This window comes from Monomorium pharaonis, chromosome 7 (genome assembly GCF_013373865.1).
Source record: "Monomorium pharaonis isolate MP-MQ-018 chromosome 7, ASM1337386v2, whole genome shotgun sequence".
NCBI lineage: Eukaryota > Metazoa > Arthropoda > Insecta > Hymenoptera > Formicidae > Monomorium > Monomorium pharaonis.
Window position 1 is genome coordinate 5150085 of NC_050473.1, and position 14777 is coordinate 5164861.

Consider the following 14777-nt stretch of genomic DNA (forward strand, 5'->3'; position numbering starts at 1 on the left):
TAAACTCAAAAAAGATATATTTATTCAACTTTGAATTCAGTTGTTTTCTCTTAAGAATAATCTAATTGTGAGTATATCCATAGTTATGTCATTGTACTATTTTAATCATTTAATCTTTATGCATTTTTTGAATAAATGTAAAAACTGAATTCTAGAATAATAATTAAAATATTAGAAGAAAATATATGTCAAAATTTACTTAAACTTTGTAATCAAATTCCCAGATTTTCCAGGAATTTTACTCGAAGTTCTAGGTAAAAGTAAAAAAAATTTGTTTAAAATAAATTAATTTCATTCTGTCTCTTTTAATATTTCTTAATTATGCAATCATAAAAGAAAAGCCACTTAAACTTTGAATATTTTAAATTTAAAATAGTACCAAAAGACATAATATAAATTATACAAGGCACATTTATCTATCAACAATATGGATTTAACTTATTAGAAATTCGAAAGCTGAACGCCAATTTAAAATGATGTATTTTCTTTATCTTTTATTGTTACAATTTTTTAAAAATAAAAATTTGCACAGTTACAAGAGTTAGAAGAGAATAAATGTGTGCCATATTTTATTTTTAATTAATTTTACAGTAAAAATAAAAATTATTAAAATAATTTTGTCAGATAGAGATACAATTTAAAAATAAAATTCCAACAATTTTCTCGAAAATCAATAAAATTCCACGGAAATCTATAATTTCTATGAAGAATAAAAAATAAATTCTTAAAAAAATTCAAGTTTTTCTCGATAATAAATACTTTGATATCTAAGTAAAAAACTTTTAGGACTGAAAGGAAAAACTGTTTCTTCTGATTATTTTCAATTCTAGTCTTACACTAAAAGAAATCTTACATCTTCAACAAAAACTAGATATATATAAAAATTGACTGAGATAGATAAATGATTAGCACATGCTTTGATGTATATGTATTGCACTTAATCTAACTGACAGAAGCAGAATTTACAAATTCTATATGTAGCAGCCAAAATTTTAGCAGATATAAAAACTATCAATTCATTTTGGTTATGACATAAAAAAATTTGTTTAAATCAACAAAACATTTTTTTGGGTGTACCTCCAATGAGGCGGATGGCCGCATATCCCGTTCGACACGTAGCGTACTCATGGTGGGAGCGGCGGCAGTTGTGGTGACGGTGGGAGCAGTGGTGGTGATAGTAATAGTGGCATCGCGTTCCGGCTCAGCAGGTTCCAGTGTTTCTACCGTACTCTTTCGAGGAGCTTCCGGACTGTTGCACGGTGTCGGCGAGCCGCTGCGACTCCCAGTTGCGGCTCCATCGCCAGCTTCCGATGAACTCGAAGACGCTGAGCCTTCTAATTCAGTATATTCTTGCGAAGAAAAATATAAGTTTTTAAATCTAATATAAAATTTAAAACTTTACTTCAATAATTTAATGTTAAAAAAAATCCTAAAAATTACAATTAAAAAACTTGTCAAACTTTTGTCATTATCTTAGTGAAAAAATTTAATTTTTAATAATATTTTGATGAAATTTTAATAATATTTTATTAATCTTGATGTTCATTATAAAACATTTTGATCGATTTCGTTAAAATTTCATTAAACATTTATTACAATATAATTTCAATATAATTTCCTTTTTCATTAAATAGTAAATAAGTTTTTCTTTGAAAGTTTATTATGTTTTTATTAAATTTTCATTAAAATATCACCTGTTTTTCATTAAATGTAGCATGTCGTCTTTCAGCAAATTATAAATTTGCAAAGAAAAACAACTACGTAGTCGACTGATTGGCTAAATTCCTTTATTAAGTTAAATAATTAAAAATTTCGACCATGGGATTTGGTCCTTCTCAAGTAATTACAAATTAATTAATTGCAAGATTAGAATTAACGTTAAAAAGTCTGAAGAAGCAAATTTACAAACAATTCTAAAATTACAAAGGGCACAAATATAAAAAAAATATAAAAAGAATAATTTGCCATAAAAAGTAATTCGTTAGGACTTACGTGTCTCATTGTCAATCAATAGTAAAACGATAAATATAATAAAGACAAGTCAAATTCATTTAAATCGAAGTCAAAACGAAATTATAGGTACTTGTCATCAACCATGTATGATCGCAAACAAGCGTTTGAATATTTCTGTACATAGGTACATTAAGGACATTGCATGTACATTTTCGTAATCGTAACCGTAAGATCTCGACCAATCATATAAGTCGTAACCGACCGAATTGACCAACCGTATTGTTCAATTTTTTACGGTAACAGTTACAGAAATGTACGTGCAATGGCTTTTACCGAATGCTAAAATTAAACATTACGTGGCCTTTATTATAAACACTGTCTAAATTTTCAGCGTTTTTTTTTAACTTTATGATATTGGAATTCTTTATGAAGAACATTTCGGCAATCTCTCTTTTTCTTCTATTATTTTTGCAATGTAAAATGCACGGGAATTGCCAATAAAACTCGTGGTTGATTGTTAAACAATGTTTACTGACTACTGAATGGTCACTTTCATGTTTCCTTATATCGTTCATGTGTTTCTTAATCTGCGTCTCGAGATGACGTTCCGCTTGCCCCACGTATGCTGCGTGTACCTATGTACAGAAATATTCAGACGCTTGTTTGCGCTCATACACGCTTGACGACAAATATAATCTTGTTTTGACTTCTCGGTTTAAATGAATTTAATTTGTCTTTATTATATTTATCGTTTCACCATTGATTGACAATGAAACACGTAAGTCCTAACGAATTATTTTTTATGGCGTTCTTTTCATATTTTTTTTATATTTGTGCCCTTTGTAATTTTAGAATTGTTTGTAAATTCGCTGTCACGGATTTTTTAACGATTGTAGTCTCACTATTAATTAATTTGTAATCACTTGAGAAGGACCAAATCCCATGATCAAAACGTCGTAATTATTTAACTTAATAAAGAAATTTAGACAGTCAGTCGATTACAGTTGTTTTTCTTTGGATTTAATTACTGGCAACAATAAGCGATCCCTGCTGGTTTTTTATAAATTTGCACTTTATTAAAATTTCATCAAATTTAACCCTAGACACCTATATTTTGAATATTTTATGTAGATTCCTATAGAATCTATAGATCTGTGAGATCCGAGAACTTCATTGTTTAATAACAATATTTAATAAAATGTTTAATAATGTTTAATAAAAATTTAATAACAAAAATGACAGAGCTTTGAAAAAACTCTCGGGTCACACAGACCCATAGGTGTTTACCTAGGGTTAAGAAAACGTTGAGTTTATCAAAACTACATCAAATTTTCCATTAAATTTTTTTTTAAATTTGTCTAGGACATTAAAAAACATCGATAGGAACGAGAAAGGAAACGCGTAAGTCATGCTGTTTGAAAAAAGAAACATGCTACAGATTTTAAAAGTGCGTTTTTAAGGATCACATTGTTTGCTTGTGCAAAAAGGATCTACTCACTGTCCGGGCTGTACTGCACCAGCATTGTTATTGAATTACCACACTGACGTAGAACATTGGCGGCTAGCTGATAAGTTGCGCTTCGCATATTTATACCGCAAACTTCCAACAACTGGTCGCCGATCTGCAGGCCGACCTGTGATGCCAAGCTGTGTTCGTATACGGTAGAAACAAACACGCCGCCGCTTTCCAGGCACGAGATCTGTATTCCCAGCGGTTCCACGGACTTGTCTATGTGGACCCTGCGGAGTTCGCCGGGTGCCGGGCGCGGCTGCGAGTAACAGTAGTCTGGCATGCTTGCGCGTTTGTTACCGCCGCCGCTACCTCTCACGGTGCCACCACTGCTGCCGATTCCGCTGCTGCTGCCCGTGCCCGGGCTCAACACTTCCACGTGGAACGTCGGCATCGGACTGCCGCGCTCGGAGGTTCTCTCTATGCTGCCAGTGGACAATTTACCAACGCTACTCTTGGACGTGACACTGGTGTTGGATGGTATACGAATGCGCTGGTCCTCCTTTCGACCCGGTAATGTGCCGCCCTCGTATCCGTGCCCGTAAACAGATGTGTCGCAAGGTATACCAAGTGGCAACGCGCGTGGTTTGTGATAGTGCAGATCTACAGAGGGTGTGTGTAGGTGACCGCCGAAGGTGGTAGTTGTTTGCGTGGGTCCAGGGCTATACGGGGGCTCGAAACAATAGGTGCGCATGTCGGGCAGACCTATGGACTCGCCTGATTGAGCGGATGGCAGCGACGGCGGCGAAGGGTAACGCGAAGGCAAGGAATTCTGGTGCTGCGTGGTAGATGGATGCGGATGCAGGTGATGCAGGTGGTGCGACGTTGGTACAGTGGTGTACGGTTGCGTGTGATGTGTGGGAAACGGAAAGTTACCGGGCGCCATTTGCTGTCGCGACGTCGGCCCGCTGGTGGTCGACGCGGCGGACGTGGACGAGCCGCCGATGCCCGAGGAGTAGAGCTGCGAGTGTACGCGATTGTGTTGCAGCGTGTCCGTGGTCACTTGCGTGTCGCTACCGCTGCCGCCGGTGTACTTTTGCGACCGCTTATTCGCGTAGTACGAGTCGACGTCGCGGCCGGCGCCGCCGCCGCCGCCGCCGCTGCCGGACTTGACCGAGAAATCAATGCTGGTCTCGGACGGCGCAAGTGTAGAACCGAGCCGCCCGGTCTCTGACGCGCTGCTCTCGAACTCCGTCGACGGCGGTTTCTTACCGCCGCCGTCGATCGGGATGTCCTTGAACTGCACTGCCGGCGCGAACGACGGTGGCTTCTGGCTAAAGAGCTGCCCGGTAGTCTTGGTGAAGCTCGGTAGCGGGGTCTCCACTGCTTTGTAAACGGTATGACGATTATTCACATTGGAAAAGTTGGTGAAAGGGATAGGGTTTGAGATACGGTTATAATTATAGTTATCGTATTTTTGTGCAGGATGCAGGAATGCATTGAGGGGGAAACGTTCTTTCTTGCGCGGGTGCAATATAGTACCGGTCCCATTTTGTATGAGAGGTCCACCGCGCGCCTTCGGCCACGTGCCGCCATTCTTCTCCATCTTCTCAGCACCGCGACGTTTGCTGCGCTTTAGAACACCATTATTGCTGTTGCTCGCCTTCTTGTGATAGCTGTCAATCACTGAGTCTAATTCTGCTATCGCATCTTGCTCTTGCTCGTACGTATTCGGACTAGAGTTGCGATGACTCTTCTTTTTGCTCTCGTCGCGTTCCTTGCTGTGCTTGCGGCCACGCACTATGTCAATTTTCTCCCGGAAATTGTCCCAGGCGTTGCTGATCCCACTTGATTTCTCGCCGCTCACGGACTTCGCCGCCTTGTAAACGTTACGATCGGCAAAGTTCGTCGACAGGTATCGTCGTTCGTAATCGTCCGACGAGGCTTTCAGCATCATTCTTTCCTGTTCGGTTTGTGAGCAGCTGTTTACCATCTTTTGCTTCTCCACGAAACTACCGTCTATCGCCACCGTCTCCGAGCTGGCGGCTGATGGTACAGGAATACCCTTCAACGTTGTAATTGTCAATACGTCTACAGTATCGTCGTTTAGAATGGTCATTGCTTCATGCGCCGTTAAGTTATCCATGGGTTTACTATTAATCTGTAAAAGTGAAAACAGAAAGTTATTATAACTAAAAAGATATTGAAATATATGCAAAGAGAATTTTATTTTTATAAAAAAATTATTAATAAAATTCAATCCCAAACTATTTATAATATAAAATAATTAAATTTCACTCAAATTTTAGTAAAATTCTTTAAACTAGATGTTGGCTACTATAATTTTAAAGGTAAATTCTCTAAAAAAAGAAAAATTTATTTCACATGTATTATAATTTATTTTATAGTTTAAGGGAATTTTTCTGAATCTTTGTAAATTATTTTTTTTTAATTTTCTTTTTGTCTTTTATTTGTTATTATTTAAAAAATTTCTATTTTTTAAAATAAAAAATATAAAGTAATTAATAATAAATCCATTTGACTTTTTTGATTCATCAGTGATTATAATTTCCGATCTTGGTACTAGAAGTTTTTCAAAGTAATTCTAGTTTCGACAATAGCTGTAAGTGTTCTAATTATAATTACGTTTAATTATCAGTTTTTAATTTCAATTCACTAAGAAATCGAGAATTATTGCCATTATAATTCATGGATTGATAAATGCAGAGATCAAATGGATTTATTTATAAAAAAAAAAAAAAAAAAAAAAAAAAAAAAAAAAAGAGAGAGAGAGAGAGAGAGAGAGAGAGAGAGAGAGAGAAAAGAAAAAAAAAGAAAAGAAAAAGAAAAAGAAAATTTTTAAAACGGTAATAAACAAAAAGTAATTTTAACACAATATTTACTAATTAAAAAAATTTTTTTTAATTAGTACGACAAAAAAGCTCCAAAAAGTTAAAGATTGGCCATTTATGGGGTACAGTAGAGGAAAGGGCACCGAATTTAGAACAGTTCCTTAAATTGAAACCGCCTTATTTTTCAGAAACTAAACATCGCACCGTAGAATACCGATAAAAACATGATCCGTTTGATTAATTAAAGAAATAAAAACCCACATTTCAGACATTCATGCCCTTTTCTAAAATCTGCTAAAAATGAATTCGTTAAAAGCGAGGGTTTTATTTGCACAATTTTCTCATGCAAATTACAAAGTTTAAACAATAGTGAGTGTACTATCAATAACATTACCATCATTTCACATGTGTTTATAGTTTCCTAAAACTGTTCCTTTTTATTTTTCTCTCTTAGATTTATTTCGTAATGCAGTTTTAAACATAAAGTTGCCGAGTGTGCGCAAATTGGAACACTCCGTGAGATCAGAGATCTAGTAATCTTACTTATGACTGTTACTACGTCGTAACCGTAACTTTAATATGTATAATAACCTAAGTGTTTCAAAATGAGATTTTACGATTTACATTAAGAGACAATAAACGAATAAAAAAAACGTGCCTGTTAAAAAACATGTTTCTTAGGTGAACCTAATCGAATAATATAGAATCTATAGAACTACATAATTTAAGTAAGATGTATAAATTAATAAAATATAACATTAATACTTTGATCATACGAGTTCCAAATTAGGCGCCCATTTCACGTCAGATATCCTTTTTGACGTGTGTCATGAAAACATTAATTATTAAAATAGTATTATAAAAATTACTATATTATTTGATAGAAGATACTTTCTAATTTGAATCCGTGTTTTCAAAATATTTTTCTAACCATTATTTAAGAAATATAGTTCAAAAAGCAAAGTGGTGTTCCAAAATCGGCGCCTTTCCTCTATACATTTTTCTTTTATTAAAAATATTTAATAATTTATGCAAATAATGTATTAAAATTCTTCATGTAACTTACATTTAATACTCTGTCTCCTACGGCAAGATTTCCATCCTTGGCGGCTAGGCTTCCGGGCGATATTTTCGAGATGTAGATTCCAAGTTCTAGAGTAATACCATGTGGCACCGTGCCAACCGACAGCTGCGTAGTTCGTAATGATCGCCTGGTTATCCGACGTCGCTTTACGAGTAGTGTTGCCGGATTCACAGTAGACGAACGCAAAGTTTCCAGAATTACGCGAGTCGACATAGACGTGCAATCGACGTTGTTCACACGCACAATGCAGTCGTTGACCCGTAATTTACCGTCGAGGGCGCTACCTTGTGTCACCTGCGCAACATAAACTCCGGTGTCGTTTGGATAATACGGACTGTCGCGACCACCAACGAGAATCAATCCTAGATCGCCGCGATCCGAGTCTAGGCAGATTCTGCCAGGCTCGACATGAATCGGAATCATCTCCCAATCGTTACTATCGTCGATTTGCGCCACCTGACTAGTGCGCAGTGCATGGTCGCCGAATTCAATCTTCTCCTTCAGATCCTTCAGCTCCTTCGACGCCTCATTTCGCTGTTTTTTTATATCGTCCGAGTCGCGTAGAGCACCTGCCAGCTCGGAGACCGCGCGATCGCGTTCCTTCCGCAATCTGTCACACAAGGTTCTTATGCTCTCCCGTTCTAGTACTATTTTGTCGCGCTCGCTGAAAGCCCAGTCCCTTCTCCTTTTCGACACTTCGGCCTCCTGAAGAGCCTCCTCAAGTTCGGCTTGAAGTGTATCTACGGATTTCCTGAGTTTGTCCAATTCCAAATTAGCTTGCTCCAAATTGTCCATACGTTGTTTGTCTCGCGTCGCATAATCCCGAGTGTTGGTCTCCTTCTCAGCTTCCTTGCTAACGCTATCGCGTTCGTGACTAAGTGAGTTTAATTCCAAACGATGCTTATGGTCTCTGCTAGAACCTTCAGAGTAATCACCAAATTTCTGTCGTAACTCGTTACACATCTTCAGGGCTTCGTCTCTGTCTTGCAAAGCGGAAGAAATTTCCCTTTTCAGTGTCTCAATTTGATAAGACAGTGTTTTTTTCTGCAAATAAACGGTATCAACTTGAAACTTTATTATATATATATATATGTACACATGTATATAATTTTACAATAACAATGCTTTCAAATTTCTTTACTGTAGCTCATAAAAATAAGATTTGTAAATTAGCTTAAAAGTAAATGTGTAACCGTTATAACGGTTATATTCATTCTTTTTAATCTTGACACTTTCCTTTCAGTACTATGTTAAACGCAACTTATATAGGTATCGACAGCGACAGACTCGACTGGTAACAAAAGCATCCTGATAATCGCAAACTGACAGGCGCAAATTCTGAAAGTTTCCAACTTGGTTGTACAATAATTTGTTTCAGGTTTTGCAACCTTGTTCATGACACAACATCGATATTAAACGCTTCAATATAAATCATCGGAAAAATGCGTCGTTGTCGATATCACTGAAATGTCATGGTATGAATTTGATTATCACGATCAAAAGCAAGAATAAAACAAGAAATTAGAGCAGAGAAAAGATTTGAACATTATTCGAGCTGTTCAAATAGGTTTGCGGGAAAAACATTCAAGTTTAAATATTTTGGACTATTTTTAATTCAGATAATAAATTATTGCCAAAATTACGTGTTTTTTTGTAACATTTTCGTAGAATTAATCAGTTCCTTTCTATAATCAATATTTAACCCTCAGTACCCAGATAGCACAGAGAGTTCAAAAAGAACTTAATTGTATGTTACCAATTATGTCACCAATTATGAATCCTTTTTGAATATTTTTTTATAAAAATAATTCTTTTTGCATCTCAAAAAGAATTCATAATTGATGACATAAAATTGAATTCTTTTTGAATCTGTGTGCTATCTGGACACACACACACACACACACACACACACACACACACACACACACACACACACACACACACACACACACACACAAACTCCCGATTTACGCATACTCCACTTTACCTAACCCAGCATCTTTATTTGCGTACATTTCTGATTTAAATGCACCAATTTTAAACCAATTTTTAAATCAATAGTTTAAAATCTAAAAAAAAGAATATTCCAGTTAAAAAGTCAAAGAAGTTATAGCACAAGAAATATTTTGCTAAAACTGAAATAGATCGGTGGAAATGCCGCAACTTTTAAAATTCGTCCGGGTTATGCTACCCCAGTGTAAATAATAAGGGTTAATAAATTATTTATAACATTTAATACAAAATTAATTTTTTCAATATAAATAAAAAACTTTTTACAGAAATGGACTTCTAAAATGGTTATCGATTTATTAGGCGTCACCTCTACGCTTAAAATAATTTTAAGTTTAATATTAAAGTTCAATTTTATTAAATTATTGATTTATATATGTAACAGACATGACTATAATTAATTATAAATAGAATCATTATTTATACAATTATAATTATTTAATTATAAATAAAAACGTTATTTTATACAATATATTTAATGTACATTAAAATAAATGTGATATAAGTAACATTATTTTATTTATACTAGTACAGATTGAGTGATATCAGAATTGTTTACCCTTTTTTTTTTTAAATTACCTCAGTCTACAAACAATTCTTCTAATTATGAATATTGTAATTACAGCATGTTTTTCTGAAAACTAGTTATAATTTAGATAAACAGACTGTTTATCGAATTACTAAACAATTTCTTCCATTTCAAGTATGACAATAGGATTTTTATTATATGTTCCTTTTTGATCTTTTTTATTATTATTTATAAGTAGATATTATTTTTTCATATTTTTATACGATTACTTATCTTATTACCTCGTCGACGAGTTGTTTATTTTCAGTTTCCAGATGTGTAACTTTTGTGTACGCTTGTGCGAGGTCGTCGCCTAGCTTCTCAATCTCTTTGTGCACTGTATCCCGTTCTCCCATAATCAGACTATATTCCTGCAGAGCAGCATTACGTTCCTCTGTAAGACGTTTCATATCCTTGCTAGCCTTCATTCGCATCATCATTGCCTGATTGATTTCTTTAACTGCCTCCTCGTGTTGCTGCTGCACCTTGGTGAGCGCCTCGCGATACTCGTTTCTTTCCCTTAATGCGATGTCCCACTGGCGAATTGCGGCGGTGCACTGTTGCTTCAGACCGTTGCGCTCACGGATCGCATTGTTACGCTCCTCCAGAACGGTGTCATACTGCTTTTTCAGCCTCTTGGCCTCCTCTTGCGATAACTCTAGCTGTCGATCGATCACATGGGCAATTTTGCATAAACTTTTATTGCGCAGAAAAATATGCGCGACAACTTCGCGTACAGGAATAAAACACGACTATCGACTATCTACTTGCCTTATTAACGGCGGAAGAATGAGATGCTATCAGGTCGTCGTATCGCTTCCTGAGAGAATCATATTCGTCTTTAACAGCCTCGTATTTTCGTAACGCGGACAGATAGTGCTGATTCATAGTATCATTGCCCGCGGCGTCAGTAACGAGAACCTCCTGGTTTTGCATGCGCTGCAATTCCGAGAGCTCCTTTTGCAATGATTGGACCTCCCGGTCCAGTCGTTGTTTGTCGTTCGCCAAATCACTGTATTTCGCTCGTAATGAGGAGCTCTCTTGCGATGTGGCTTCCAGCTGATTCATGACTGCTATGTGTTGCCCCCGGTAGTACTCCAATTCTTTCATAGTAATCTCACACCTAGATTTTACATAGTTCTTTTAGCTTTGCATCGGAAATGTAATTAGCCTGAAACTAAAGTTAAGCACGGAAAAAATGAGATGCGTGAGTATATACATATGATTGAAAACAAAAAGATTTTTGTGAAACTGAAAGTGAATAATAATGTGAAATAGGGGCATGAGAAAGGAAAAAAAACTTGTTTAGATAAATTTGTTGCATGATTCATCCTTTTCTTTTTTCTCTTTACGTTAAAGAAAATAGAAAAGAGATAAATTGTGCAAAAAGTTTCTGTTTTCAACAATAATAACTGAAATTAGGGCCGATTAAAAATGTTAAACTTTAAAGATAAAGATAAAATTGCCTACATCATTGCTCGTATATTTCTTCCTCTTTTTATCTGAAAAGAACAGATAAAGAGTGCAAATATAGCAAAACCAAGGTAGAACAAAATCAAAACAAACCGTCTTATGGTATCGGAGTGCTTATGCCTAAGTAGCTGAAGCTGATGCATCGCCTGATCACATTGAGCCTGCAAACCCTCATACTCGCTACGACACTCGGGGCCACCAACTGGGCTTCCAACACTGCCGTAGCTCCCGCTATCCCCCTCTGGTTTTATGACCACAAGTGTGTCAATTCCAAACAGCAAACACATCAAAAAAATAATCGATGTAACCCAAAATAAAATGTAGTGTACGTGCAGGAAAATGAACAACGCGGTTGATTTTACATAACTTGTATGATAAATACAAACAAAAATACAGGAAATACATTTTGAAAAGAAAATGTATGTTGCAAATACTACACTGGTGCACGTATCAACTGATTTGACCATCATTTTTCTCAAGCATTATTAATACAAGTAATAAATGCGACAATATCACAATAGAGAATCTATTGAAAGTGTGACGTAAATGGATCGTGTCTTTATATATATATGTACACACACACACACACATATATGCATGTGTATTTTTGTAATACTTGTTTAAAAATATCTCTTACCCATGTTAAGTGCACCATCTGGAAAATTAATTATAAAAACCTGCATTACTACAAGATGTAAATATTAATCATATATAAAGATAAAAAAACATGTGAATAAAGAAAAGGCACGAGTAAAATAAGTAAAAGTACGAATATTGTCCAAATAGCGCGCATTAAATTTCACAATAAAATTTAAAAGTTCGATAAACTTGTTACAGTAGAGGAAACAACATAATCAGAGATATCGCTAACTTTCACCAGGAACGAAACTCTAGGTCATGTAAGCATAATGATTCATTGTTTTCGTCAGCTAACAAAATCATCAGCGACAGATCTCAAAATTAAAATCTATAAAGCATGACATTCTATTAATATCAAAAAACGCAATTAAAAAGTACAATGAAAAAGTTATAGTTCCAGTAGAAAATAAAAACACTAAATAAATATCATATCAAAATGTTACTACTAAAACTTTGTTTAAAAATAATTATAGAGCAAATGTGTGTGAGGCAGTGCAGCGCAGCCGCACAAAAAAATTGCTGTATTATGGATCAGATCATGATATCCTTATGTATTTTGAGACGCTAAATACAAATTTGATGTCAGAATGGTCCCATCATTGACCATTTTCCGTGTACAGCGTAATTATTGCAATTTTCAGAGTTTTTAAGTCATCTTTTCGATAAAAAAATGAAATGGTAGGTAATGAGATAATTCTGATACTGGATTTGTGTTCAGCGGCTCAAAATACATAAGAATATTATGGTCTGATCTGTGATACAGACCAATTATTTTTTTTGTGGCTATGTAATTGTTTAAAATTTCTTTAAAATTTAACATAATGATGACAATAAAATAGTACTAATTGTAACTGTTATTAAAAGTGATAAACATTTATTGTGTACTTAAACTTTAAAGAAAAGTGTTGTGTTCAGGAAATTCAGAAAATTTTGTCACATTTTTTCCTTTTGCTTTTGTATTAAAAATCTCTAGTAAAACTTTTATTTTTATAAAAAACTCGAGAATTATAAAGTGTTACTGGAATAATTTTTTTTTATATTAATAGAATCTCGTGTCAGCTTCATAGATCCAATATTTCATTGTTGTAAACAATGTAATACGGTATCTACCGTGTTTCCTTCAAATCCGTATATTCAGGGTTTTATTTATCGAGAACAAACGTTACTTTTCTCGACACCAAAGATAATTGTTCTATAAGACTATAAAATTACATTAATATTTCACATCGCGATGAGATGTAAATTATAATGTCAAAAAATACACTAACCAAAAATTGTTAACTTGACTAAATTTTTCAATTTTATTTTAAGTATATTTTGTAACATTTATTCTGTATATTTTTTAAAAATTGTGTCGGCTACGCATACACACGCACGCACGCACGCACGCGCACACACACACACGGGGGGAGAGGCGCACACATATACACAGAGGGTTTTAAGTAACGCATTAAATAATAGTATTAATGACTCTGGGTTGTATTGTCGAGATCAAGTCAAAATCATCTTAAATTTTTTAAATAAAAACTTTTTTTCATTTTTGTAGCTTATCTTGAATGTTTTAAAACATTACAACTGTTTTTTCATCAAGTACTTTTTAAATAATAAAAATTACACGTATTTTTGTGGTGTGCATTTTCTATAATTTACACAGATATACAAGAGACCTATTGTTTAATGTCAGTTTTGAACAACCTAATTATATGGATTTTTCTAGGCACTTCGGTTTGTCATTGCCTCGCGAGAGATAACGATCGAATAAAATCAGATGATTCTGATCGAATTTTAAGGGGGAAAAAGACCTTTAGGCGGGTAAAAAGTCAAATGAGTCAATTTTTATAAATTTTCTTTAAGAAAATGGCATGTCTTACATTTTTAAAACTTTAAATATTATTTATTGTCACTTTTAATTATCACAACAATTTTTTTATTATAAAATATTAAAAAATGGCGGAGATATGACACTGTCGGGAAAGTTGTGATGCGAGAATTGTCGAACGGCGGCGTAACTTCTAGCATCTGCTGTATTGGTCTAAAACAAAAAACGTCAAAATTTTTTGATTATTAACATTTATACGGTATGCGTGAATCCAAAAAAGTAAAAAAAAACTTGAAAATTGGAAAAATTGCACGCTTAAAAAAAATTTCAATTTTACACCCCAATTTTAAATAAAAAAATTTGTTAAAGCATGCAATTTCTTCAATTTTCATTTTTTTCACTTTTTATAGATTCACGCACACCATATAAATGTTAATAATCAAAAAATTTTTACGTCTTTTGTTTCAGACCAATGCAGCAGAGGCTAGAAGTTACGCCGTTTGACAATTCGCGTCACAACCTTCCCAACAAACAGTGCGCCGTATCTGCGCCATTTTTTAATATTTTATATTAAAAAAAACATTGTAGTAGTAAAAGTAACAATAAATAATATTTAAAGTTTCAAAAATATAAGACTGTTTCCTTTCAAAAAAATTCATAAAAATGGACTTATTTTCATCCGCTTAAGGTATTTCTCCCCTTAAATCCGAATCTCCAGCACAGAAATTAGACACACAGCTCACAACGCAATAATCGCTTGTTTATTTAATACTCTCTAAACTGTCTTGTACGCATTAATATATGCAACATGTATTTACATTACATCGTAATATTACCTTTAGGCTGCTGCACTTTTTTGCTTACGCAGATGTCAGTTAGGGTCTGTAAAATCCTGTCGGATAATTTGATATAAATACAATTCTATCATA

The 14777-nt window shown here is 34.6% G+C and overlaps 1 protein-coding gene across 8 annotated transcripts in view; it reads right to left on the minus strand.

Moving 5' to 3' along the window:
* Positions 1 to 14777, minus strand: part of LOC105836957 (disks large homolog 5) — a 34639-nt gene that overhangs the window by 8175 nt on the left and 11687 nt on the right. For 3 of the 8 annotated variants that reach the window (XM_012681359.3, XM_036289510.1, XM_036289509.1), the window contains exons 3-9: positions 12028 to 12045; positions 11484 to 11631; positions 10689 to 11040; positions 10160 to 10579; positions 7322 to 8383; positions 3452 to 5564; positions 1078 to 1349 (exon numbers count right to left, since the gene is read on the minus strand). In XM_012681359.3, coding sequence (XP_012536813.1) covers positions 1078 to 1349; positions 3452 to 5564; positions 7322 to 8383; positions 10160 to 10579; positions 10689 to 11040; positions 11484 to 11631; positions 12028 to 12045 — 4385 coding nt within the window. The other 5 variants (XM_036289508.1, XM_012681360.3, XM_012681361.3 and 2 more) reach the window with 5 other exon arrangements.